The 26,203-nt window shown below is 38.6% G+C and overlaps 4 protein-coding genes and 1 pseudogene across 6 annotated transcripts; 4 read left to right on the forward strand and 1 right to left on the reverse strand.

Moving 5' to 3' along the window:
• The first annotated feature begins 574 nt into the window (after window positions 1–574).
• Window positions 575–1,539, forward strand: LOC103337523 (protein P21 pseudogene; annotated as a pseudogene). The gene has a single exon (XR_016122019.1). The product of XR_016122019.1 is annotated as a protein P21 pseudogene (transcript).
• Window positions 1,540–3,314: 1,775 nt separating this feature from the next.
• On the forward strand, window positions 3,315–5,306 carry LOC103337521 (elicitor-responsive protein 3-like). The gene is made up of 5 exons (XM_016795920.2): window positions 3,315–3,515; window positions 3,876–3,941; window positions 4,073–4,199; window positions 4,317–4,431; window positions 4,607–5,306. Exons 1-5 carry the CDS (start codon window positions 3,449–3,451, stop codon window positions 4,670–4,672), a joined length of 441 nt encoding a protein of 146 aa, XP_016651406.1. The 5' UTR covers window positions 3,315–3,448; the 3' UTR covers window positions 4,673–5,306.
• A 5,521-nt stretch (window positions 5,307–10,827) lies between these two features.
• On the forward strand, window positions 10,828–12,965 carry LOC103337520 (elicitor-responsive protein 3-like). The gene is made up of 5 exons (XM_008240680.3): window positions 10,828–10,990; window positions 11,101–11,166; window positions 11,778–11,904; window positions 12,229–12,355; window positions 12,710–12,965. Exons 1-5 carry the CDS (start codon window positions 10,921–10,923, stop codon window positions 12,797–12,799), a joined length of 480 nt encoding a protein of 159 aa, XP_008238902.2. The 5' UTR covers window positions 10,828–10,920; the 3' UTR covers window positions 12,800–12,965.
• Window positions 12,966–13,068: 103 nt separating this feature from the next.
• LOC103337519 (uncharacterized) lies at window positions 13,069–20,182 on the reverse strand. 2 transcript variants are annotated; one of them, XM_089041183.1, is made up of 9 exons: window positions 19,749–20,085; window positions 18,900–19,033; window positions 18,617–18,760; window positions 18,436–18,537; window positions 17,363–17,533; window positions 16,903–16,998; window positions 16,532–16,687; window positions 15,535–15,598; window positions 13,069–15,395 (listed from the first exon to the last, which is right to left on the reverse strand). In XM_089041183.1, the coding sequence occupies exons 3-9, from the start codon at window positions 18,707–18,709 to the stop codon at window positions 13,336–13,338; spliced, it is 2,742 nt and encodes a 913-aa protein (XP_088897309.1). In that variant the 5' UTR covers window positions 18,710–18,760; window positions 18,900–19,033; window positions 19,749–20,085; the 3' UTR covers window positions 13,069–13,335. The 2 variants fall into 2 exon arrangements, with proteins under 2 accessions (XP_088897309.1, XP_008238901.2); XM_008240679.2 differs by lacking the exon at window positions 18,900–19,033 and having other exon boundaries at window positions 19,749–20,182.
• A 937-nt stretch (window positions 20,183–21,119) lies between these two features.
• LOC103337518 (Transcription initiation factor TFIIE, beta subunit) lies at window positions 21,120–23,759 on the forward strand. Its single transcript, XM_008240678.2, has 5 exons — window positions 21,120–21,275; window positions 22,048–22,287; window positions 22,803–22,934; window positions 23,058–23,174; window positions 23,254–23,759. The coding sequence occupies exons 2-5, from the start codon at window positions 22,048–22,050 to the stop codon at window positions 23,587–23,589; spliced, it is 825 nt and encodes a 274-aa protein (XP_008238900.1). The 5' UTR covers window positions 21,120–21,275; the 3' UTR covers window positions 23,590–23,759.
• The last annotated feature ends 2,444 nt before the right edge of the window (window positions 23,760–26,203 follow it).

Consider the following 26,203-nt stretch of genomic DNA (forward strand, 5'->3'; position numbering starts at 1 on the left):
TTTTAACGGTTGTAATACGCCGACCGCTTTGGCGCGAATGATATTTATGCGTCGCGCAAATCCTTTCTTCACGAACTTTGCGCAACGGATCGCGCGCGATTTAAACTTCTGCGCGCATAACTATGTGCGATTAAAATCATTTTTGCACGACGAAGATTCCTTCGTCGCGCAAAGCTTAAAATGTTGTAGTGTGATCGAGTTGCTCCCAAAAAAATAAATAAATAAATAAATAAAAAATCTTATTTAGAAATATTTAACAACCCAATTATTTGGTAAAAAGGGGCTGCTTAATTTAAAAATGAGGGAGTTTAGGAAGCTTTAAGAAGCAACCGGCGCCTGCTTAAAAGATAATTAATTGGTGTCTCACTGATTTAATTTGTAAAATAATAATGGAATCATGATCACAATTTGTGAGTCATCAACCTCAAAGTACTTATCTTCCACGATTTCGGTTTTGGCGAAAGAGTCTTGTTCTTCTGGAAAGAATGGAAAATAAGAAACTGTCCTCCAATTTCAACGCGTGAATGCAAAGTCTTCTTCTTTGCCTGCATATTCCTCTATATATAAGAATTACTTGAGAACTCCCTCATAATTCAAAACACAGCCACAAAGCAAAAACCAATTGCGCAATATTGTCACTGCTTAATTATAAGCACCAAAATGAGCCTACTCAAAAACTTCTCAGTTTTTTCCATCATATGCATCACCCTTTACTTTCCAACTTCAACCAATGCAGCGCGTTTCGATATCCGAAACAACTGTGCCTTCACAGTCTGGGCAGCAGCCTCACCAGGCGGTGGAAGGCAGCTTAACAGTGGCGAATCTTGGCCTTTAGATGTGAGCTCCGGCACTACTGGGGCCCGCATTTGGGCACGAACGGGATGCAGCTTCGATGGAGCTGGACGTGGCAGCTGCCAAACAGGTGATTGTGGAGGTGTCCTCCAATGCCAAGGCTATGGCCAACCCCCAAACACCCTAGCAGAATATGCTCTTAACCAATTTAACAACCTAGATTTTTTTGATATTTCTCTGGTTGATGGGTTCAATGTCCCAATGGACTTTAGTCCCACGGACAATGGATGCACTAAGGGGATACAATGCACGGCTGATATTAATGGGCAGTGTCCTAACGAATTGAAGGCTCCAGGAGGCTGCAACAACCCTTGCACTGTGTTTAAAACCGATCAATATTGCTGCAATTCTGGGAGCTGTGGCCCTACAGACTTCTCTAAGTTTTTCAAGGATCGGTGCCCGGATGCTTATAGTTACCCCAAGGATGACCAAACCAGCACATTTACATGCCCTACTGGGACTAACTATAGGGTTGTGTTCTGCCCATGAAGGAGGTGTTCACTATGCTCTGCTATAGAAGACATAAATCTGCTGGCAATAGCTAGTTGATAATATCGATTGTATGTTTGTGATGCAATAATTAAAAGCTTGAGGGCTTTGTCACAGCATGTACAGGTAGTGTACATGCATTGTGTAACACAATATTAATAATATTAATGTACTCATCCATAGTACTATTATAAATGATTCGCTCACGAGTCTTAATTGAAATGGCATGAGATAGATATATAGTATGATGATAGGAGTAAGTTCAAACTCTGTTGTTTGAAAAGAAAACAAGATATTTGGGGAATCTGGGCCATAATATCACATGGATGGTTTATTAACTTTGTTTTTTTTTTATCAAGTCTCTCGCACTAGTATGTGGGTGTGTGTACTATAAACAATCAAAGCATTTCAAAGCCTTAATTACACTGCACCTTCTATGACCCTATTGAGGATGATTAACGATCCCCACCAACTAAGCTAATAAAATCATGTGTAATGGTAATTTAGCTAATGAAGGCGGTGATTGCATATGTAGCCTTGGACTCTTGGGCTAGAAAAAGCTGAGCAGCCTGAGTGAATACCGCAAAGACCCACTCCTTGTTTAGAGGAATTGAAAACTCATACTCAATGGCTGCTTTTTCTTCTTATTATTCTCCTTTTGGTTTTTTTTTTTTCCCGATCGGGGTATTCATCAGTGGCCATTTGAGATTTGACTGCTGGGTTGGGTTTTTAATTGGGCCTGGAATATTGAAAGTATATTATAATGGCAAGCCAATCTCGTTATTACACATTAAGGACCACCACAAGTATGGACAGAGGTCAAGACGGATCGCTTTTCTAAATTGATGCTTTTTGTGCATCTTTGAATTCAAAATATGAAAGACCAGGCATGTTTTAGGGGGATTATATGAATATTGATTGGTTACCTAGGAGTTTCGAACCCCTGTTTTCATGAATGAAGGTGGAAGAACTCATCCAACCGAGCTTCTACCCCACTAGCACGTTATGTTATAATTGTTTGCACAAAAAACTCGCAAACAAGTGGACCATCACCCTCAAGTGAGCAAATAATTCCACTTTAATAATCAATGAAAAGGCGGCCTTTTTTTAAAGATGAATGAAATCAAGACATACTAATTTAAGTTATATGACGAAATTGGTTGAGTATGCTAATTGGTTGGCTTGCTCAAGAGAGTGTGGTTTCATCCCTGCCAACTGCCAATTTCCCTGATGGAGTTTTAGTACCAAAGCCAAGCATGAGTATGCGAATTCCCAGCATTACAAATAACAAACCTGTGCGTGATTGTAAGTTGTAATTCAACTAACTGATACAAACAAACAAGATAATGAAAACCTAGGAGCTACGCTGATATCCTAAATTCTAATATGAAAAAAAACAAACATGGGAAATTTTAATGAACAAAACCTAGTTCATCACTCTAGAATTGAGATATATACTGACTGTGGTATGTAGGGCTTGAGAATGTTATGTAAATCTAAGAAGAAGAAGAAAAGAAATTGAACCTCTGCTGAGCCACCTCCTCTCCTCTGTATTCAGCTAGTAGTGACTTGAGTTTTCAACTCTCAACAAGCTGGGTACTTGGCATTTGTTGGACTTTTTCTTTGTTAGTTTGAATCAGGGGAAATGTTCTCTCTCTCCTTTGCACAAAAAGCTCACTAGCACGTTATATTAGACTTGTTTGCACAGAAAGGTCGCAAACAAGTGGACCATCACCCTCAAGTGAGCAAATAATTCCACTTCAATAATCAATGAAAAGGCGGCCTTTTTTTAAAGATGAATGAAATCAAGACATACTAATTTAAGTGTGACATCCTGCTTACCCCGGTAAACAAGGCCTGGTTATCCACCAGCCATGCACTTTGACCTGGTTTTCGTACCTAATTTCCTTGCTTTGCCCGAAACCATAGTTGAAGAAGATATATAACCATTAATCTCTGGCATATTATAGCGCGCCAGAAGGAAAGAGATCCATAAGTAACTCAAATCCTTCTTGGTCTCTCTCTCTCTCGGGAGCGCTTGCTTCTCTCTGGACATTTTATACCCTCAGTTGTTTGTCTCTTGGGATCTCTACCTTTCATAGACAAAATGCCTCGCGGAACTCTTGAAGTTAACCTTGTCAATGCCAAGGGTCTTAAAAACACAGAGGTTTTTGGTAAATTTCTCCCTCGCTCTCAATTTTTTTCCCATGTTGGCTGTGTATATTTTCATGTTAGCTGATCATTAGTTTTCGATCAGACTGTCTCTTGGGTTTACTAATTTTGATGCATCAAATATTCTTCTTCGTGAGAAATTATTATATGTGACAATATCATTACGTATTATGAGAATATCCTATAATCTTACAAGTTCAAATTTTTTTATTCTTTGGACCCTTTTGCTGAAACCATTTGATTTGCATTACTTTGTGAAGCTATAACCATGAAATATATATATATATATATATATTTTTTTTTGGGGAAGGAAAGAAAGAATATAATGAAATTTCATTTGTTTGATATTAAAATGCATATAGGTAAAATGGACCCTTATGTCGTCATCACCTGTAAAAAACAGCAGAAAAAGAGCACGGTGGCAACAGGTCAGTTTTCTAGTTCGCCTATATTCTTAATATCTGACTATAAAAAGTGTTATATTGTAAAATAGGGTTTAGGCGAATTTACATAAGAACCCAAATTAATATTGAAAATATATAATTTAATGTTTGTGCAGCAATGGGGTCCAATCCAGAATGGAATGAGAGCTTTGTGTTCGGCGTCTCTGATGATGTCAATGAACTCCATGTGATGATAATGGACAAGGACACTGGGAGCAAGGATGACTTTGTGGGAGAATTAACGTAAGTTGAAGCCCCAATCTGCAAAATATTTTCCAGTCAATTAACAAGTTTTGTTAATTTGTCTCATATATAAATATATTTTGACAAACTATTTTCTGGTTTGATCATCATTTGCAGTATTCCACTGAAAACTCTCTTTGTGGAAAAGAAGCTACCACCAATGAAGTACAATGTCCTAAGGAACAAAAAGTACCATGGGGAGATTAAACTTGGCCTCACCTTCACTCCTGCGGTAATTTTTCTTTCTCTTTTCCATCAATTACTTTCATTGTTATATTTACCGCCGGCACATTTAAACCCGATTGATAATGGACGGAGTGGTACTACAAAATGTTATAAAGATTTGGAATTTCCGAGGTGAGACTTTACATTCTATAACATAATAATAAATTGTGCATTGTTCTTAGGTACACAATGATCGGGACTTGGACTTTGTAGGCGGATGGAAGGAGTCCTCCAGCAGCTATGGTTGATGGAACGAGTCGAGTTGCTAGGAGTTCTATGTACTTTAAATACAAGTGTACACTCTTGGCTTAGGAGATTTAAGGGTTCCATTGCTAATAATATGTGATTTCCCATTTAAAAAAAGACAGTATATATTCCATTTTTGAGAAGTTCCTTTTGGCTCTTGTGAGGTTGAGCATTGCTATTTCATTTGGCTGAGTCAAATAGCCAGCCTGACCCGAAGAAAGAAAAAGATGTTGACGCTCAAAAATGGTTCGGCACTTTTGAGCCCAACTTAGTGATGAGGTGTGATTGATGATGAGTGAAGGTGAGGACCTTCACCAAGCGTATGAGGATTTGAGCAAGCGATAAACATACAAAAGACAAGATATACGTGGTTCACCCTTAATGAATGGGCTACGTCCACGGAGAAGTATATTCTCATTATTATAATATTGTGTATTTACATTTGTACATGGGGTTGGGCCCAAACTTAAATGTAAGAAAGGGGAAGGTCATGACTAAAGGTCAAGCCCAGCCCAAGGGATCATTTTCAAGGAGAGAGTGGTCTCCTTTTATAGGTGAGGGAGCCTTCACTTCTTGTAATATTCCAATGTGGGACTCTTTGCTTTGCCTAGAGTTGCTTCTAGTTGCTTGGTCAAATATGGTATAAACAGAAGTCCCCAAGTTCTCAAGCAAGGAGGTACTCCTTGGTTGAGGACTTGCAATTTTCAGTGCATTGACCGAGCAACACCTTAGTCTTCTTCCAAGTAGTGTAGTGTCGATGGTGCCGAGTGATGACGGTGCCAAGGCTTCGCTCGCCGGATGATGGCAGGTGCCAAGGTGATGACGGGTGCCAAGGCATCGCTCTCGCCGGATGATGGCAGGTGCCGAAGGTGATGACGGGTGCCGAAGGCATCGCCTCGTAGGATGATGACAGGTGCCAAGGCATCTCTCTTGTCAAATGATGACAGGTGCCAAGGCACGCTTGTCAAATGATGACGGGTGCCAAGGCATCGCTCTCGCCTAATAATGACAGGTGCCAAGGCAACGCTTTGTCGATGATGACGGATGCCAAGGCATCGCCTCGTCGGATGATGACAGGTGCGAAGGCATCTCTCTCGCCATGTGATGACAGGTGCCAAGGCAACTCTCTTGTCATGCGATGACGGGTGCCGAAGGCATCGCCTCGCCATGTGATGACAGGTGCCGCAGCAACTCTCTGTCATGCGATGACGGGTGCCAAGGCGGCGCTCGCTGGATGATGGTAGGGTGCCGAAGGTGATGACGGGTGCCGTAGGCATCGCTCTCGTCTAATGATGACAAGGTGCCGAAGGCAACTCTCTTGTCATGCGATGACGGGTGCCGAAGGCATCGCCTCGTCATGTGATGACAGGGTGACGAAGGCAACTCTCTTGTCATGCGATGACGGGGTGCCAGCGCTCTCGTCGGATGATGGCAGGGTGCCGAAGGCATCGCTCTCGTCGGATGATGACAGGGTGACGAAGGCATCTCTCTTGTCACATGATGACAGAGTGCCGAAGGCATCTTTCTCGTCGGATGATGACAGGGTGCCGAAGGCATCTCTCTTGTCACATGATGACAGAGTGCCGAAGGCATCTCTCTTGTCATGCGATGACGGGATGCCGAACGGTAAGGCATGAAATATAAGCAAGGTGGAGGTCTTTGTTTGGCCAATTGGTTGGCTTGAAGGATGAGGTGCCGAACGAAACCGTGAGCCTTTGCATTGATGATGAGATGCCTCCAAGGTGACTTGAATAATTACTCAGTCTGTGGGTGTCGAACGATAGCTCTTGGTCGTTATGCTTTTGTATGGCAGCTGGGTGCCATTTAGAGATTTAATGATTCAGCAAGGGAGCAACTCGTGGGCCTCCAGAAGTGTCTTGACTTTGATATGGCCATTGCCGTTCGGCAAGGGCAGCTTGGATAAGGGAGCTTTGTGAAGTCAAGGTGCTGGGCCCGCTTTTGGGCCTAGGCAAGGCTTTAGGATTTGGGAGGAGGGTGGAGTCCTTCCTACATAACACCGCTGCTGCGCTTGTGCTTGTTGATTTTCGCCCAAGAATTGCCGGGTTCGCAGGTTCGTGAGAATCGCAAGGAGATTTTTTCGAGGCCACCTCTCCTTGTTCGACCTTGCCGCTCGGCAAGGGTGGAGTGAAAATTTTCCTGTGGGTGAGTGCTGCCTGGTGTGATTTGGAGGAGCTTGTTACCTGATCGGTAAGGCACATCTGGGCTGATTTGAGAGATCCGAGCTGTTGGTTTTGGAGTGAAGGCCGGAGGTCTGGGCACGATACATTTGGCTCAACCATGTTCTACCGAACGGTAGTGATGGGTGTCCATAGAAAATTCTTGAATTTCTTGATGGGGTGAGCTTGGGCTTTTGTCGTGAGGCCCTTGCTTCGGTGAGAGAGAACCGGGTCTTTGTAGATTGAGTTGAGCCTTTGTTAGGACTAGGGTTTGGAAGAAAAAAGGCGTTGAGTACCTCCCTTATAGGCCTTGCTTCAGCAAAGAGCTTCCAGAGTAAAAGGGAAAACCACGCCTCAGGCCATCTCAGCCCCGAATTCTTTCAAAAGACCGGTCCCATTTTGCGACTTCCACTGTGTCTTTAACGGCACGCCCTGGCTTTGATGAGGTATCCAAGGGGTGGGCAAGATACTGATCCGTGTCAAGAAGCAGCAGCTTCACTAATCCTTCCAATAACTTCCTCCACCACCCTTGCCGAACGGCACTTCGTTATTGGGAGGTGGCTTTGGCAGCTTGTCGTAGGTTTGGCAAATTCTTGTTCTTTCGGCACTTTGACTTTGGAATGAGCAATCTCGTGAGTCTGCTGCCTTTCCAGAGCTCTTGCCGTTCGGTGAGGCAAGGATATTTCGATTGTGACTCCCCATTGAAGATTCGGCAAGATCTCCCTAGGAAGAAGGTTGTGGTGCCAGACATCTTCGGCTTCAGCACGTCGTGTACCTTCGTGGAGTGTTTTTGCTTTGGTAATTCAGCCCGTGCGACCATGGCGCCGGCAAGGTGACCGGATCTGGTTTCTTTCTTGCGCCTCCGTGTCCTTCAGACAGCCCTTGCCGCTCGGCAAGGGTGTTTTGGTGAAATTTTTGAGGCGGAGATGCCGAGTTGGCTTGCCGATAGTTTTCGGCCGACGAGGTGCCGGCGGGCATGTCATTGGGGTGCTGGCGTAATATTTTTGATGGGGATGAACCCATTCTTTTTGGGTGTCCCGATAAAATTGTGGTTGGGTGTCCTTGCTGTTCGCAAGGTTGGCTTTGTCGACGGCCTACCGCTCGCAGGCACGGTACAAATGGTTTGGGAGCTCTTCGCAGGTGCCGTCGTCAGCTTGCCGATTAGTTGTGGATGAAGAACTAGCAAGCTGGAAGGTCCCGGAGCTCGTATTCGTCATTTGGCTGAACATGAGACCTCTTTGCATAGATAGTTTATTGGGTTGCCAAACAACAAGTGTTGAATTTTGATAAGATGTAGTACTGCTGAAAAGCATGTAGGCAACAAAAATTGGCTTTTGCCTATTTTAATTGGATAACATATTATATTAATAAGGAGGAAGTCTGCTTATCTCTTTTGTTAGGCAACATGCTGCCGTTCGGCAGCTTTGGCTGTTGTAGAGATGATGGTTCCACACTTGATCACGGAAGCCATGCAAGCCATGCAAAATGGGTGGCTTTCCTCCAATACTAATTTATGTAGAAAATTATGAACAGGCCACCTATCATATGGAATTGTGGGCCACGTGGGCCTCCATTTGGCTTGAATTGTCTTTTGCATGTTGCTGCCTTGTGATTCAAAGTTGCCTCACTATGGGTATTGTCGAATGACAATTAGATAATGTTGATTATAAGGGTGCCAAACTTTCTCTTCAAATGGGGTGCCGAACGGCACTTTGAATTGAGATGGTGGTTTGGTCATGCAAGCCATGCAAAATGGGTATCCACATTCTGATTGGTTTTTCCTTGAAATATCATCTTTTGCAATGTTGCCTTAGCATTCATGGTTGCTCCAGCATGAGATTGCTGTTCGGCAAGTTAGGAGATGCTGATTGCGGGTGCCAAGGGCACCGCCAAGGCAACGAAGAAGGGGAGAATGATAGAAGCTTTTGTGTCGATTCCCACAGACGGCGCCAAACTGTTGACGCTCAAAAATAGTTCAGCACTTTTGAGCCCAACTTAGTGATGAGGTGTGATTGATGATGAGTGAAGGTGAGGACCTTCACCAAGCGTGTGAGGATTTGAGCAAGCGATAAACATACAAAAGACAAGATATACGTGGTTCACCCTTAATGAATGGGCTACGTCCACGGAGAAGTATATTCTCATTATTATAATATTGTGTATTTACATTCAGATAATGTACATGGGGTTGGGCCCAAACTTAAATGTAAGAAAGGGGAAGGTCATGACTAAAGGTCAAGCCCAGCTCAAGGGATCATTTTCAAGGAGAGAGTGGTCTCCTTTATAGGTGAGGGAGCCTTCACTTCTTGTAATATTCCAATGTAGGACTCTTTGCTTTGCCTAGAGTTGCTTCTAGTTGCTTGGTCAAATATGGTATAAACAAAAGACACAAAGACACATAGAAGAAAGATATCGACAGACAGAGATTGGTCCAATTAAGCCAAACGCATCAAAATAACTTGTACTTATTCGGGTTTTATCAGTTCAAAACGTACGGCTAGTTTGTAAAAAAATGTTGACCATTTTTACAATTCAATGTATATGAGATTGACCTAAAATAGAATTCAATGTCAATTGCATTGGTTGATGGGATTTTAATGAAATATATAAATAATGAAACATAAAAATAAGATTTAAAAAAATCGTCAACGAATCAGGCATAAAATATTCTCACGTGGCTCAAAAATTATTCTAGCTCTAGGAGGATCGTATGATATATCCTTAGGCTTAGCTTAGAGACCTTAAACCATTAAAATATCAATGGGGCCTAGGTGTACTCTAACCCTTTATGCACTACAGATTCATATAAATTTTTTACTCACAAACATAATTGATGCAATCCAAAATAGAGAAGGAAAGCACCAAATAAAATGCAATCTAAATGGAAACTTGATAATTGCATCAAAACCTCACTTAAATATCAAAGTCTCGAAGTTTAGCTCAAATGATGAGGAAGGTCGATCAAGGAAATGGGTTGGATTAGGCTAGGTTGCTTAAACATAATGTAAACATAAAAAAATCATCACTTAAATATTACTCCAAGAAATAAATAAATATATTTATTTTTGTGTATTTGGGTCATGGGTTTGATATATTGTTTGGTTTTTATTTTGTGTGTTAATAAAAAAAAACTTAATAATTGATTTAGCCAAAATTAACATATAATAAATGAGGTAACATTAATTCGGGACTGAACAATTTAAGTGCGTGATACAGTAGCTTCATCGGGAACTCAGGTTCGATTTTGATTCAGAAATTACATGACATGTCGATATTGTATTACAAATTCACACTCAAATTATAACTACATTATATATGTGTTGAATTTTGTTTCCATGATTGTACATGTCACGTGATATAATTTGAATAAATTCCTAACATGTAACACGTTGAATAAATTCCTAACATGTAACACGTCGACATGCCACAGATATATTTGCCACCAATGTATTATAGGATCATGTTGGATTTGTGGTACGTGGAATTAATGTGAACCAAGTTTCCAGGATCGAGGGTTCTATCTTTTAACCAATGTGAATCATGTGATGTCTGAATACATTCAACTAGCTCAAAAGAAATTATTGATTTCTTCTTAACACCCTATATTCTCATCTCATAGCTTCACCCATCCATGATTTGCTCTAAATCTCCACGTAATTAAGCATGCACCTATGGCCTAGATCCGATTGACGCACAGTGTGTATGCAGTTCCTGGTCATATATCCATGAATTTCGACTTCTTTTTTGTTGTTTTTTTTGTTACATCTACTAGCCAAACCTTTTTTTTCGACCATCCCCTCAGGACTAGCTCCAGAGGCTCACTTTGACTTGGCTTTCACGGCTACAAATGATCGCATGCTCTTTGTCCAATAATCCTGTGTGTACTTCGGGTTCTTCAGCCCTCATCCGTCGTTATTTCATCAAGACATGCTATATAATTCATTAAAGGATAGGTCCAAGAAAAAAAGGGTCATAACTTGATTACACTCACAAAACCTTCTTGCTCATATTCATCAAGACATCACACTCATCTTTTTCCCTCTTGGGATTAATTTGTACCTTCCTTTCTGAAAATGGCTCCTCGAGGAACCCTTGAAGTTACACTTGTTGGTGCTAAGGATCTTAAAAACATGGATTCAATGGGTAATTAAGCATGCATGCAGTTCATGGCTTCTTCATGCATGATGATCGGTTTGCGATGATCTTATGAATTAGTATATGTTTCTGACAACATTTAATATGAATACGTGTAGGTATGATGGATCCTTATGTCGTATTCACCTACAAAGATCAGGAGAAAAAGAGCAAGGTGGCAAACGGTCGGGTTTCTAGTCTCCCTGAATTTTTAGTATGATGTTGAGTTTAATGACATTACATAGCTCTCTTTATTTTAATTAGCTTTAAAAAGAGAAAAAGAGCCTACAATTCTTTGATGAAGAGTATGAAGGGATCGAATTGTTGGGGATACTCCACAGTGTGGTTCAATGATCTGAATCATTTAGCTTTTAATCCTCATTTAGGAATCATACATGCAAATTAATGCAGCCGTAAGTCCGATCATTTGATTATATCATCATGATCATTTCATTGTTTGCTACTTATTGTGTTATAATTAGATGACAAAAAAAGAAAGAGTTCTTATTTTGTTGACTTTTTTTGTTAAGATTATCATTGAATGAGTTCTTATTAAAAAGATAAATGGTTTAAGTCATCGGATGACATTGATGGTTTTTCTCCTACTGATAAAAACTCTTCGAGAATAGTGAAAAGGAATCCCTCGTTAGAACTGGATTGTAAATAACATATACATATATTGAGAACAAAATGATTTTGAATTTTAAAAAAAAAAAGAATATTATGATGGATCATTAATTCACTTGTATTACATACCAGGTGAAATTTATATTAAGAAAAAAATGTGTTTGTGCAGGTCAAGGATCTGAACCAGATTGGAATGAAACTTTTCTATTTACAATTGCTGGTGCTGAAGATGAACTCAGACTGAAGTTATATGACGAAGACTCTGGTAGCACTGATGATGATGTGGGTGAATTAACGTAAGCACTTGTAGCTCCCTCTTATGAAGAAAAAAAAAGATTCAAGCTTTCTATGCTAACATAATCTTGTGAATTAATTTTTTATACTAAAATAAATAAGAATTAGCCCTCATTAAAAGAATCACTTAGTAGCACATGAAGGTTTTTATACATGTGCTTATATATAATATAATAGCATAGGATTTTCTCTTCAATTTCCTACATGTTTTTTGTGTATTTAAATTATTTTTACTGTGAAATCTTAGAGATTTTCTTTGTGGGTATTAATTTTTTTTTCACTCTTATTAGTTTCCTTGAAAAAAATTACTAACAATGTTCATGCAGAATTCCACTGGATGCAATAGTTACCGACAGCGGGTGCGAAGGAAGAATGCCACCAACGCCATACGAGGTAATGAGGAACGACAAAGTCAGAGGAGAAATTACCATTGGCCTCTATTTCAATCCTGAGGTATTTTTTCTTTCTCGTCCGCTTAATTGATGTATATAGTTAATCGTTAATCGGTTAATAAGTTAATATGTATAAATAGAATTAATTTTAATATATTAGTAAGTTAATACGGTTAGCCCTCCTGAATTATATACATGTATAACGAAATTAAGACCATAAGGACATGTTTACTTACCATAAACGGGACATTATTAACGAAAATAAATTATCATAATCATGCAAGGCAATTGTACCATGTAAAAAGCTGCTTTAATCTGCTTCAAAATTTACGATAATATTTTAAAGTAGTAATTAACCATGCCTCTTTTTCCGAATATATATATATAATATATATGTATTGTCTGTTTTTCACAGCCTGGCAGTGGAGATCGCGACTATGGCAGTGGAGATCGCAGTGGAGATCGCGACTGTGATGAAGAAGAAGAAGAAGAAGAAGACGAGTGAAATGGTGAAAGGAAAGAGTCCACATGCGACTGATTGTCTGAAGAATAATAGTTTTGCTCGATACCAGTACCATATATGATTTTTTTTCTTTCTTCTTTTTTCCTTTTGTTCTTCTTGAAGAATAATACCAACTTGGAGATATCAGTGTTCCATTGCTAATACTTTGTGATAATAAACTTTCATTTGTTTTTTTACCAATAATTTTCTTTCTGATAAGCACAAAATGGGGTGCCTAAATTCATTTAAATGATCAGAAACTCAACTGAAAATTTTCATTAACAGCACTATGATGCATTTTATCTGCGGTAAGAACTACAACAGTTTTGACTTGCAAAGACTCCCTTGAGAGTCTAAATATTTCTCCTGGCCAGTCAATACATACGGAAAAAAGGTGAAGGGAAATATCCACTTGCAAAATAAATGTTATATTCAGATGGAATTCTTTGCTACAACACAGGAGACATGCAGCTACAAGGTTTCAAAATGTATAACTTGCTGAAACCTGTGTACCATTACAGATAGGAATTACCTTTCTTCTAGGACTTTACCTTTCCACGATAATCCTTACTGTCTCCTAAGCAAGGCTTCTGTGAATCAACCCCGCCGCAATTCGATAAGCTCACGTTTCCTGCAGGTAGGAATGGAGAATTCATCGATAACTGTTGGCCTGAACCGGCCCCACTGCAATTCGATAAGCTCACGTTTCCTGCAGGTAGGAATGGAGAATTCATCGATAACTGTTGGCCTGAACCGGCCCCACTGCAATTTGACAAGCTCACATTTCCTGCAGGCAGGAATGAAGGATTCATGGATAACTGATTGCTTGAAGCAACCCCTTTGCTATTTGACATGCTTACATTCCCTGAAGGCAGGAATGAAGGATTCATAGATAACTGTTGGCTTGAAGCAACCCCGTTGCAATTTGACATGCTCACATTCCCTGAAGGCAGGAATGAAGGATTCATGGGTAACTGTTGGCTTGAAGCAACCCCATTGCAATTTGACATGCCCACATTTCCTGAAGGCAGGAACGAATAATTCATTGGTAACTGTTGGCCTGAAATAGATTGTTCTGGTGCGTCAAACTGAGGTAATATATCACTTTGAAAAAAGCTGGGTGATCCAAAATCTGGTAGTGCCAAGCTATCTCTGTGGTTGTGAGAGGTTTCGATTTTTTCTTGGAAGTAACCCTGAAACAAATCATCCTCTATTGGTATTGCACCTGTAAGAGTCTTGAATGCAAAATCTAGGCATGGGTCAGACCAAGAATCCATGAAAGGGAAAGAGAATTGTGCCTCTGGATTCTCAATAGCTGCCTTCTCAGTTTCAAACTTTTGTGGTTTCTCTTGAGGAATAGCTTGGTCTTCAAGAAAATTCTCGCTCTTGTTTGATGACTGCTCTGGTATTGAAGTGTCTATAGTAGTAGTACAAGGATAATTTGCAAATTTCGTCTCTGGCCCAGCTTCAGGCAGCTGAGATGCTTCATCTACTGAATTGACAGCTTGGATGTCTTTACTTTTACTGGACCTTCCAGTTGCATTTCGAAGAGCTCGTTCACTGGACATATAATTGGGCAGCAGCTCAGGTTCAACCCCAGCAAGCCGTTTTGAAGATCGATGAGGCAACTTAAGTTCTTTATTTTTCTTGGATTTGTTAACCCTTGTATTTCTGTTGCAGCTCCTTTCCATCTCACTTTCAAGTGAGTTCTCTTTCTGCAGCACATCAGCTGCAGGTTTCGGAATAGGCTCATTGTCCACAGTATCAGCTATTGGCAATTCCCCCGTAAGCGTTTTGAATGCAAATTCTAGGCATGGGTCTGAGCCGAACAGAAGGGAGAACTCTGGTTCTGGCTTCTCAGAATCCATTCTCTCACTTTCCAGCTTTTGTTGTTGCTCTTTAGGAACCATTTGGTCATCAAGTGGCATCCTGCCCTTGTTCAATGCCTCCTCATGTGATGTAGATTTTATGTCAGTTAAAGTATGATGTGCAACCACTACTTCTGATGCAGCCCCAACCTGCTGATGTGCATCTGAAGCCAAAACTGCATCTTGACTGCCATCACTTTTACTACACTTTCTTACAACTTGAAGAGCTTGTTCACTGGAAACCGAGTTAGCTACCTGCTCTGGTTCAAGCCCAGCAAGTCGTTTTGAAGACCGGCGAGGCAAGTTCAGCTTTTCCTTGCTTTTTGATTTCCTCGAGCCTGTTTGGGTTATTCTGACATTGCCTTTTTCCATCACAATCTTACATGAATTATTCTCATTCAGGGTGTCAGCAGCAGGAGTCAAAACAGGCTCATTTCCAGCCAAAATTATTTTCCCTGGATCTGTCGCAGAACGTTCAACTTTGAGCAATGACCTTTTGCCTTCATGTATGTCAGCAACTTCAGGTTTTGGCAGTGATGACCTGATTGGAGGACAATCTTCCATAGTTTTGGGACATTCTTCAACTATATCCTCTGGTAAATGCTTCTCCTGGACAACATCAGCTGTCAAAGCAACAGCAACTCCACTTTCAGTGGGTACCCTCTTGTCTTGCAAGTTGGAGCTTTCAGTTTCTGGTAGTTCTAAGCCGCTCATTTCAGAACTACCTTTATCTGCAGTGGAAGTTCAACAATGGGAACAATGCAGTTAGATACCACGGGATTTCATTTCCCTTTATAACTTGGACCAAATCCAATATACGTCCTCAAGTTAGAGAATCATTCATCATGATGTCATCTATTGATCTCTCACCTTCAAAATGCTGTTGCCTGGTGACAGGGTGCTTAAATTTTTGCCTTTTGGTTGCAGATGATGGCTAAAATAACAGCAAACGAAGAATGATCAGAATAATGAATTCATCCTTTAAATACCAAGTTCACATATATAATAAAAAACGGATAAAATCATAAAAATTGGCTGCTAAGAATACTGCCATCCATCCGGTCATAGTTATAAACTTATAATGGGGTATCAATTTTGACTTGAAGTTCCTTGGTTTCATATTTGTATTCATTAAAGAGAAATTACTGAATAACTTTTAACCCTTTTAGAGATGGGAAACAGAAGAGGAAATAAAAAGGGTGAAAGGTAATCCATCAGCCTTATTTACGGATGGGGAAATTCTACCATTAGCTAAAATGGGGAGCACCAAGAACATCGAAGAATGTTTCGACAGAAAAAACATTGAAGAGAAAAATCAAGAAAAACAATAACAACATTCAAAATGGAAACCCCACAATGCAAGAAACTTGTCACTGCTACATAAGTGCAAGAGTTGTAATTCTTTCTGCGACTGACAGATGCAATTTGTTTATGAATTCAGCACCACTACGCTATGCAACTAAAAAGTATCAGAGCAATACATAGAACACATTAGTCAGCCCAAATTTCACCAAGTCCTCTCTGCTTTAGTTTGTAACATATTTCAGTCAAGTTTTCAAAGTGTTTCAAAATAGAGTGAAATAAAGAATATCACTTGAAACTTCATTACGTTTTTCCCATGCTAGTTTATACACCACAGCTTATGTGGCATAGTCAATTGTCATTCAAGTAACCATGGGTTAATATACTAAAATTTTTAAGGGATACGCCAATACTTATTCTGAATTTTTACATGGTACGATTTCCAAACTGAAATCATCAAGAAAACCATTAAAGAAAAATTGTTGGTAATTGTACTAGCAAACAATCATATACGAACCCAAGTGAGCATTGATGACGAAAATAAGAAGCATGAACTTGCACTTACTGTAATTTTGTGACTTTCATCATTAATCAACGTCAGCTCATTGGTGCACTTATTCTTGCGTTTAAAAGCATGTCTGCTTATCTCTCCAGTCTCTAAATAATGCATAACAGCATTTTTGGAGCGGAATACATATCCACTGACTGGATCTGTGTAATACTGTAAAAAGGTGGGAGCCACTAAAAATCAACATAAAATCTTTAAGTACAGAACTTATTGGAATAAACGACAATTAGTTGGAATTATTCCTAAAGCAGGGCTGTGCATGGAAGGCACGCATACACATGTGCATGTGTGGAGAGAGATAGAGAGCCTGGGGTTGGGAGCAGAACTGACATAAACTGGAATAAGTATCGGAGAAACTGATTTTATACCGGGTCTCTTCTAAGTCGATTTGCAACCCTTTTAACTTTGATCTCTTTTGTCCACCCTGATGGTAAATCCTCCACATCATGCTTCTCAACATCAACCTAAATTATGCATCAACAATTAGCATCAGGCCTGATTAGACAAGTTAAGAAATGAAACATGATAATAGGAAAAAAGTTGAAAATGGTAAACTTTGATCCTTTAGAACATTACATCACAAAAGGTGCTAAGTGTTCTCTACTAGATTGTAGTTAGATTATGATTTCTTCTGGATTCAAGATTTCAGTTCATGAATTGCAACGTTTCTCTAAATGAGAAAATATTTTAAAGCATGAATCGCACAGTAAAACATTTTGATGCACCTACCGCTGAAGATTTTGTTTTGAAGCATTTTTAGTATCCTTGTCCCCATCCAAACAATTAACAAAAAGGAATTAAAGCATGAGAATATCAAAGGGAACAAACTTTGTTTGCACTCTGCAAGGGCGCAACAGTCTTCTTTTTTATCATGCATCTCTTGTGGTTTACAGTTTTGAGATTTCTGGACTTGCAGCTCTTGCGCTTTACAGTTTTGAGATACCGAAACACCTCTGGCTTGGAATAGAAACTACTTTCTGTTGAGGGATCAATGTAACACTGCAATAGGAATACAATTATATAAGAAATAAAGAGAAATGTGTATTGCTGGAGTCAACACATACTGAGAAAGATCCCTGAAAGTTTCTTCACAATCCATTATCAACATCAACAGTAAAGTTAAAGGAGTAATTCTGTAACATCAGATAGACCCGTTCATTTCCTTCTTGATATGAAAGACCAAAAAGTAGTTACAGTTATGGTTGAAGAAAGAAGATACTACAGTTTATTGTTGGAATAATTATGCCAGACATGGCTAAGAAACAAACAATTGCTAGAATTCTATCGTACTAAAATCTTGGCTAAGGATTTAATGAACTGTTCCCACTAAAGACAAGAGTCGCACCATACCTGACCAAGTTCAGTAATAAATCTTAGATGAAAAATCAATTTCAAAAGGGTTAAACGCCTAGAATCCTTTCAAAACCACTTAAACTGTCTTTTTAAACTCATTTCTAACCTATGCCATGAAAGGAATAAATCACTACTTGGTTAAAGTTTGTTTATCATTATATCAAATATAATGTTACCCATATATTGATTAAAGAAACTATAGCTTGTTATACGGCCAACCATGCCAGCAGACTCTATGGGAAAATTTAGGACGGTACATATTTGATATATATTTTCCAATTAAATTGCAATGAGTAATTAATACAGTCGTAAATATTGCGCGATGACATATCGCAGATGCATGTCAAGGTGCCAGGCCAACCATGCATTTCGGAATACGAGCTAAATCTCAATTATTAACAACCAAGGAGTTCCTTGTAAAATTAAAAAGGAGGCAACCACTAGTGATGAATTTATAACAAAAGGGAAAAAAAGGTGCCGAGTATAAATTCAAAAGATGACAACAGAAATATACCAAAACTATTATTCAAAAAGCACACAAAAGATACCTTGTATTCTTTTCCAACATGCACACCAGTCTTTCGCGTTCTCACCTCCACTTTCCAACCCTTGGGTAACCATTCAGGATATTCCATTGTGTTCACTACAAGCTGTCGATCACAAACAAGACCCAATATATAGAAGAATCTTGAAAATGGTTTCGATAAAGCCCAAAAATTAAAGACTCACTTGAGAAGGAATTTTTTCTGAGTGGTGTTGGTTGTGCAGAGTAGTTGGCTGAGGATTTCCACCGTTGGTGCTTGCCATTTTGATATGGCGCATAACATCATCCTTAGAAAAGAAGTTTTTCCCAGTTTCCAAATTGGTATAAAACTGCAAATGCGAACGTGATTATGAGCTTAGTGATAGCACCATGACAGGATATTTTGATTCTGAACTATGTTCACTAATATATTTCCTGTTTTAATACACATCGACAGTAATTATTTATTCTGTTTCCAAGTTGACATACTTTTCTAACTGTATTGCTCAATTAGGTCACTGGAAAGGAAAAGGAAAAGGTTAAAAATTGTTCCTCGAACATAGTGATAAGATTTCCATTTTGGTTCAGATTCCAACATTTCTCTCAGAATGGTCATTTTGCACCTGCTTCCAGTTCAAGAATTATGTCACACATCAACAGAGGAAATCATAAAAGTGAGTTTAGTGAGTCACAACTCATGCTCACATCTAAACCAACTCTATACTGTCATTTATGTGCAACAATAAGTCAATAACACCTCATGCACCACCTACTGTCTAAATCTTATTATTAAACTTATGCAGAGAGAAAGACATACAGATTCCAAAATCACCAATACAACAAAAGCTTCCTTTACGAACTAGATTATTGTCGTGAAGCCAATAAACTCCTAAAGCAGAATGCATTTTAAGTCAATTTCACTTATTCCAAAACAGAAACCTTCTGAAACTCCTCAAAATGCAAAATTTATTAACTACAAAGCAATGCAATCATGCAACAACACCAGCACGCAACCCCTTTCCTCAACCAAGCCCACATTTCACACACACACAGAAACACTCACATATCACCAGCATCATCAAGGGCAAGTGAATCTAACATGCAACTAGAATATAAGACTTGCATGAAGGCGCTAATCAGAGCACCATGGACCAAATTAACACAACAAAAACCACAAGCACTCCCATCATGGTGGCTCAGTCAGCAGTCAGTTACTCAACAACAACCACGAGCTAACATAACTGAACCAATTGAATAACCAAATAACCCAAAACCAAGACTGAGTGCTAGTAAACGAAACCCTAGAAGGCAGAAGCACGAAAGAGAAGAAAATGTTACCTCAATTTTGCGACCAGTCTTCTGCACTCTAAATTGGACGGCCCAGCCGGCTGGAAGCCAGTCCGGCGAGCTCTTGGCGACCATTTGGCTGGAATATGAAGCTTCCGGTGAGGAATCGCCGGAATCTTAGAGGTGTTCGGCGATCAAAGTTTGGACCTTTGAGGCTCTCTGTGTTGTGTTTGGTTTGTCTTGCCTTGCTTTCTCTCACTAACAAGTAAACGGACGTGAAAGGTAAATGAGGAGTGACACATATATTAGTGCTTGTGGATTGGACCGGAGTCAATCTGGGCACACGTGTTCGTGAACCATAAATCTGTCGCTTTCTCTCTCTCTTCAGTCTTTGGGTTGGTCCAAGCTTAGCTTGCTAGATTAGGACGATACATTCGAGTTTCCAAAATACAATATTGTTTGGGTGTCCAAGACGAGCCATTGCTTTTATGACTCTACACTTTTAGTAGCGGTAATAAAACCCAAAAAATATATATATAAAAAGCACCCATGGGTTGGTTTTGGATTTGCGGTCTTGGATGACGTGGTGCTCTCTGTGTTCGACTTTGGGGGTGCTGCAAAAAGGCTAGAGAAAGGTTGGAGTCCCACTCACTCCACAAAAATGTCATAGTTGTTAATGAAGTTTGTTTGGTTGGATTTTCACCAAAAAACAAAGAAGTTTGATTGGTTGGACGACTGGAGGATGAATTGTAACATTAGCCGATATCTGCCTTAGATTAATCGTTGCACGAGCTGTGAAGACTGTTAGTGTGATGAAGGTTTGCCTTGTGTTTCTTAGGTGTACACAACTTCGAAGTTGCTGGAAGGTGCAAAGTAGGAGGGGAGAATTTATCCTCTATAGCAAAAGTAGAAACCCTCACATAAAGGGGAAAAACATTAGTTGCATGTAAAGGCACATATAAAAAAATAAGAAGATAAGAAGATTGTAGCTCAAGTAATTAAAAGTAGTTATTATTAGACAGAAGATCTTATGTTCGATTCCTTTCTAACTTATATCATTTATAGAAGAAAAAAAAAATTGGGGATGATATTTAACATAAAACTATATGGTAGCGGCATGTGTGTGTACAGAAGAAACATATACTTTTAAGCGTGTTATTTTTAGGATAAGAGTTCATTAAAATGAATTGAATTTTATTGCTAAAAAACAATGAATTAAATTTTAATTAAATTAGTTTATTATTCAGACAAATTAGATTGAATTTCGAACACCCATATTTGGGCTAGTAAAGTTGTAAATGCATGCTAGGCCCATTATCAAATCTTAACCCAGTTCAGTTGGCCCACTATTTCTTTTTCTTTTTCTTTTTCTTTTTCTTTTTCTTTTTTCTTTTTCCGGTGCCTTATTGTTTTACTATTTAAACAAAGTGGTGGGGTATTGCAGTGGCTTTTATTCTCTCACGCCCAACAAACAACGAACGAACGAACGAACGCTACTCTCTCAGCCTCCGATCGTCGATCTTCGACTCTCTCTCTCTCTCTCTTATCGCAGCCAAGAGCAACGCCATCGCGGTAAACGTGAGTGTGAAATTTCCATTTGTTTCATTTCTCATGAATCACTTACTGGGAATTGTGCATAATCCAAGAAATTTCAATTGGATTAGGTCTGCGTATGTTCATGGACACGGGAGAATTTTCTGACAAACTAGGTGTAGAATTGTAGCAACTTTTTATCTACTTGGAGCTTAATCGCCCTCTAGATTTGAGCGGGGATGAAAGATTGGAAGTTTCTGATAAAAGCATGTTTACTAGCTTAAACTGATTAAATAAAGAGTTCCCAATTTGAAATCTTGTAGGAACTTGATCTTGCAGCAGTTTTTATTTGTTTTTCCGTATTGGTTGATAGATATGATGAATTCTAAGTAGACGTTGTGATGCGGACATCCATGACAAACCTTTTAAGGTTTATCAACGAAGGGGGAAGCGATCAACCAATCCAACATTATCGTTATGGTTGGGTTGAAATTTTAGTTTTCCAGATTTCAATAGGTTTTATTTTCCAAGTTTCAGTAGGATTTCTAGTTCCCTAATTTATCTGGGTTAGAATTTTGTCTCTAGGTTTTGGTTTGCTATAAATACCCCTCCCATGTAATCCATTATGCAAAGTTGAGTTATTGAGTAAAGTTTATATTCTAGAGATTGGAGAATTCTGGGCCAAGGTCTGGTGTGAAGCCACATGAGTGATTAGACCTATTTTATTGATCTATTTTCTGTTTTCCATTGTTTCGCTACCTCTAATCTACCTAAATCTATAATTCACCCATATCCTACATCACATTGTTAATTGCAGATGTCACTAAAAGAAAGCTTAGAAAGATTTAAGAAGCAGCAAGAGAAGTGCCAGACAACCCTTTCCAGCATTGCCTCTACCAAGGCCGCGGCAGCTCCGAGACCCGCTCCTGCGGCAGCTAGGGCTCCTCCTCCAGCTGTCAAATTTTCAAATGATACAGAGAGACTCCAACACATTAATAGCATCCGGAAAGGCCCTGTTGGAGCTCAGATCAAGCGTGTTATAGACCTGCTGTTGGAGGTTCAAACTAAACCCACATTTCCCATTCCTTCCTTGATGTAAATTATTATTATATTATTTTATCAGTCACAATGGTTCATAATTAAGTGGTGTGTGCACTTTAAAGCCTGAAAGGAAATGACTTTGAGGTTCCCATAGTTGTAAACTTGTGTTTGTTTTGTGTTGGAGATATACACAGCAAGGAAAATTGTAGATGTATTTTTATATACAGATGCAAGTTGTGTTCATATTTTTATAATGATGTTAAACTCTTAGGTGAATTTATACTATCCCGCTTTAATAGTTTGGAACCAGTTTTGTGGTTAAATATTTTAGATTCTGTGGTTAAATATTTTAGATTCGTGACGGGTTCAATTGGAGTAATCAGAAAGGGGCTAAAAGTGGTAGCAAATCTGGAATTGAGTTGGAGTAGTTTTGTGCTCTCCTGTTAACATCTTTTACTCTCCCTCCCTTCCCCTGCTAACTTTGCTAGGACCTTCCAGTGACTGAATCTCTGTGTTTACATATTTTTGCAGACAAGGCAAGCCTTTACGCCAGAGCAAATTAATGAAGCATGTTATGTTGATGCGAATGCTAACAAAGCTGTCTTTGACAGTCTGAGGAATAACCCAAAAGTTTATTATGATGGGAGGCGCTTCTCTTATAAGGTAACTTTGGATACCTGCATGCTACAGTAGACTAGCAGGTGTTTATCAATTGAAGTATTGATAGCATTTTTGTTTATCACATCCATGAAGGATGTATTTTTACTTGTATTTTTTTATATGTAGTCCAAGCATAATGTGACGGATAAAAACCAGCTTCGTTCTTTAATACGGAAATATCCAGAGGGCATAGCTGTCATTGATCTCAAGGATGCATACCCGAATGTGATGGACGATTTGCAGGTAAATGATTATTAACTAAATAAATTTCTGAATTTCTATCTCTTACAATAAAATATTAATAAGGAAAATTGTTTTTCAGGCTTTGAAAGCTGCAGGTGACATCTGGCTGCTTTCAAACTTTGATTCACAAGAGGATATAGCATATCCAAATGACCCCAGGTTGCCTGCGATGAATGTTGATGATGAGCTTAAGGTGCTATTTAGGTCGATTGAATTACCTCGTGATATGATTGACATTGAGAAAGAACTCCAGAAGAATGGGATGAAGCCAGCCACGGATACTGCAAAGAGGAGGGCCTTGGCACAGAGTCAAGGCATTCCTAACAAAGCCAAACCCAAGAAGAAGAAGCATGAGATCAGCAAGAGGACAAAGCTTACAAACGCCCATCTTCCGGAGCTATTTTCTAGACCCTAAAAAGTTAGGTGAAGCTGCTATGTGAAAGGTCTGCAAGATGTTATGGATGTAAGCAGATTGTACAAAACATATTGGAAGACAGATAAGATAGCCCAAAAATGTACTTGAAATATCCCCTATGTTTTTTGCCCCGAAATGCCAGTTTGAGGATTGAATTTGTTCTTATCAAATGCTATGATTTAGGAACCTGAAATTTCTACCCCTACGTTTCAGTTAGTTCATACATTTCAGCGTTCAATTTCATGCAAGCCATACAACCAAAAGACTAGATTGTTTTATTATTTTGTTGAGATATGATATATGATGACATTCAACAACAAAATGTCCATTAGACAAGCTTCCTAAACAAACTCAACCTCCTTCATCAGCTTTCACTAATCAAAGCTGAAGAGTGATGAGTCGATTTTATATTATATATTTAACCTCATTCTTAGTATATTTTGGTTAATATGTTGGAAGAATTTTGATACTTTGAATTATATTTCCAATATAGGACTTTCGACTTCCTCTGGAGCAAAACATAACCAAATGGACGAATTTTGGAGTAATTCTAGTTGGAGGACGTACGTGAGTCACTTAGCTTGATCTTATCAAAATATCAGACTTTTCCACCAAGCGATGATTTCTAATAAATATCAAATGCTTTTATGATTTTGGAGCCCAAGATGACCTCGGATGGGTTCATGGCCTCTGGAGAAGTGTTCGGAATATTTTTATCTTTAAAACGAGCTATCTTGGGCCAGATTTGGGGGAGATTTGAGACTAAAACGTGGCTGGGCAGATTATGGGCAGATTCTCCTAATCCAATTTGGACTTTATTTCCTAGTCTTATTTACTTTAACTTAGTTTCCTTGTGAGGATTGGGTAGCTAGGTTTTAGGAGGTATTTAAGCTCCTTTTCACAGCAATTTAGGGATATCCTTTTAGAACTTCTTTTTAGCTTTGGGAGCAATTGCTATGGTTTTGGATTTTCGCTACTTTCATGTGTTTTCATTCTTATTCATTCGAATGATATTTTCTTGGATTTCAATTATGATTATGTGTAACTAATTCCTTTTATTAGGGCGAGGCCGTAAGCCTTAGCATGAATATGTAGTTTTATTAATTTGCTTTATGAATGGATGCATGTTTGCTTTGAATTATTAATCACTGTTTAAAACTATCTATCTATTTTAATGGCTGATCACCATTAGATATGTAGACAAGTAATTTGATGCAATTTCTGTTGGAACATCACCCTGAAATTGAGGAGGGTTTCTTGTGATTAGTAATTGTAAGTTCACTTAACTAACATCACGCTCTTAAGGGTTACATGGTTTTTCAAAGGGCTTTCACAAAGCTTAATGAGTTTTGCATGTTTATATTTGATCCACATACGGATTGCATGTTAGATATATGTTTTCTTGAACATCACAAGGAAAATATGTATTAGGAAAACCTAACCTTCAAAGCATATATGTGGAAATTCATAAGTAATTGATAGAATTGCATAGGATTGCGACGGTGTTGGCTAAACCCTAGTTTTCTAAATTGTTAGTCTTTAAAAGAAATCGTTTTTCTTTTTGTCATATTATTTTCCAACTTTCAGATTTCTTTATTGTTAGTTTAATCCTTTCAAATTCATAAACTTCAAATCTTTGATAAAATCTATTTTAGTTATTAATTAAGAGTTAGTTTAATTACAGATTAGTCAAACAATCTTTGGGGACAACGACCTTGCATGAGCATTTATACTACAATTACCTTGTATTCAAGTATTTTCATGATTTTAACCCCAAGTACTAAAAATCCTATCAAAAAGCTGACGAGTTATATCTTGTAACAAAAATTAAAGTTGGAAGTTTTATGCTAAATGACTAGGCTAACTTTCATGTCAATTTTTTCAATCGAAATGTTTTTATTGAAATTTCGATAGAGTCTATTGTTTTTATGATAATTCCCAAATTGTAGTAACAAGCATATCAACCAATAAATTAGGTACTAATAACTTAATGACATAAATTTCATTAAAAAAACTATCGCTCCAGACCTTGGAAAAGTACTACTGTTTTGGAGAATATTCATATGCTGAGCCGATATTGTGAGATCATTCATTATCAACATGTTTCCTGAGAGGCATGTTCAAGTTTTTTCTGCTCTACTCTTGGATGTTTTAGGTGGCGGTGTTTGTAAAGGAGTGCATATCTTTTTGGTGTCTTTTTCTGATTTTTAATTAATTTTTACAATTTTTTTAAAGATAAAAAACAACAAATACAAGAAAGACATGTGGCGGTCTCATAGGGCGACACGTTTCAGGTATACTGAAGACGCGCCTGTCAAAAGCTCATACGTATCAATCACTTTAATATGAATTTTTCTAAAATTCACAATAAATACATTAAAACTAGAAAAATACACTGAAAATTCCACAAACTCTTTATGACATTCTCTTTGCCCAAAAGCTTCGAAAATCTTATTTTGACTTGAAAAATTGAAAGTGACAACAAAAACTAAAATTTGTCTATAAACAAACCAAAACACTACTTAATGTTTTATAACATAATACTTTTGTTTCCTTGGGCCAATGATTACCATCAACTCAAATATGTGGAATCATGATTTTTTAGACCTCTAAA

Source organism: Prunus mume, linkage group LG7, assembly GCF_029339155.1.
Source record: "Prunus mume cultivar Tortuosa linkage group LG7, ASM2933915v1, whole genome shotgun sequence".
NCBI classification, from domain to species: domain Eukaryota; kingdom Viridiplantae; phylum Streptophyta; class Magnoliopsida; order Rosales; family Rosaceae; genus Prunus; species Prunus mume.

Excerpts from the sequence above, each read along its gene's own strand:
- LOC103337521 (XM_016795920.2), top strand. The coding sequence starts at position 3,449 with ATGCCTCGCGGAACTCTTGAAGTTAACCTTGTCAATGCCAAGGGTCTT. Across the intron at positions 3,942-4,072 it reads AAAGAGCACGGTGGCAACAG|CAATGGGGTCCAATCCAGAA; the intron begins GTCAGTTTTCTA and ends ATGTTTGTGCAG. Across the intron at positions 4,432-4,606 it reads GCCTCACCTTCACTCCTGCG|GTACACAATGATCGGGACTT; the intron begins GTAATTTTTCTT and ends CATTGTTCTTAG.
- LOC103337518 (XM_008240678.2), top strand. The coding sequence starts at position 22,048 with ATGTCACTAAAAGAAAGCTTAGAAAGATTTAAGAAGCAGCAAGAGAAG. Across the intron at positions 22,288-22,802 it reads TTATAGACCTGCTGTTGGAG|ACAAGGCAAGCCTTTACGCC; the intron begins GTTCAAACTAAA and ends ATATTTTTGCAG. Across the intron at positions 22,935-23,057 it reads GGAGGCGCTTCTCTTATAAG|TCCAAGCATAATGTGACGGA; the intron begins GTAACTTTGGAT and ends TTTTATATGTAG.
- LOC103337519 (XM_008240679.2), bottom strand. The coding sequence starts at position 19,832 with ATGGTCGCCAAGAGCTCGCCGGACTGGCTTCCAGCCGGCTGGGCCGTC. Across the intron at positions 18,761-19,748 it reads AGACTGGTCGCAAAATTGAG|TTTTATACCAATTTGGAAAC; the intron begins GTAACATTTTCT and ends TCGCATTTGCAG. Across the intron at positions 15,599-16,531 it reads ATGAAAGTCACAAAATTACA|CCATCATCTGCAACCAAAAG; the intron begins GTAAGTGCAAGT and ends CTGTTATTTTAG.
- LOC103337520 (XM_008240680.3), top strand. The coding sequence starts at position 10,921 with ATGGCTCCTCGAGGAACCCTTGAAGTTACACTTGTTGGTGCTAAGGAT. Across the intron at positions 11,167-11,777 it reads AAAGAGCAAGGTGGCAAACG|GTCAAGGATCTGAACCAGAT; the intron begins GTCGGGTTTCTA and ends GTGTTTGTGCAG. Across the intron at positions 11,905-12,228 it reads GATGATGTGGGTGAATTAAC|AATTCCACTGGATGCAATAG; the intron begins GTAAGCACTTGT and ends ATGTTCATGCAG.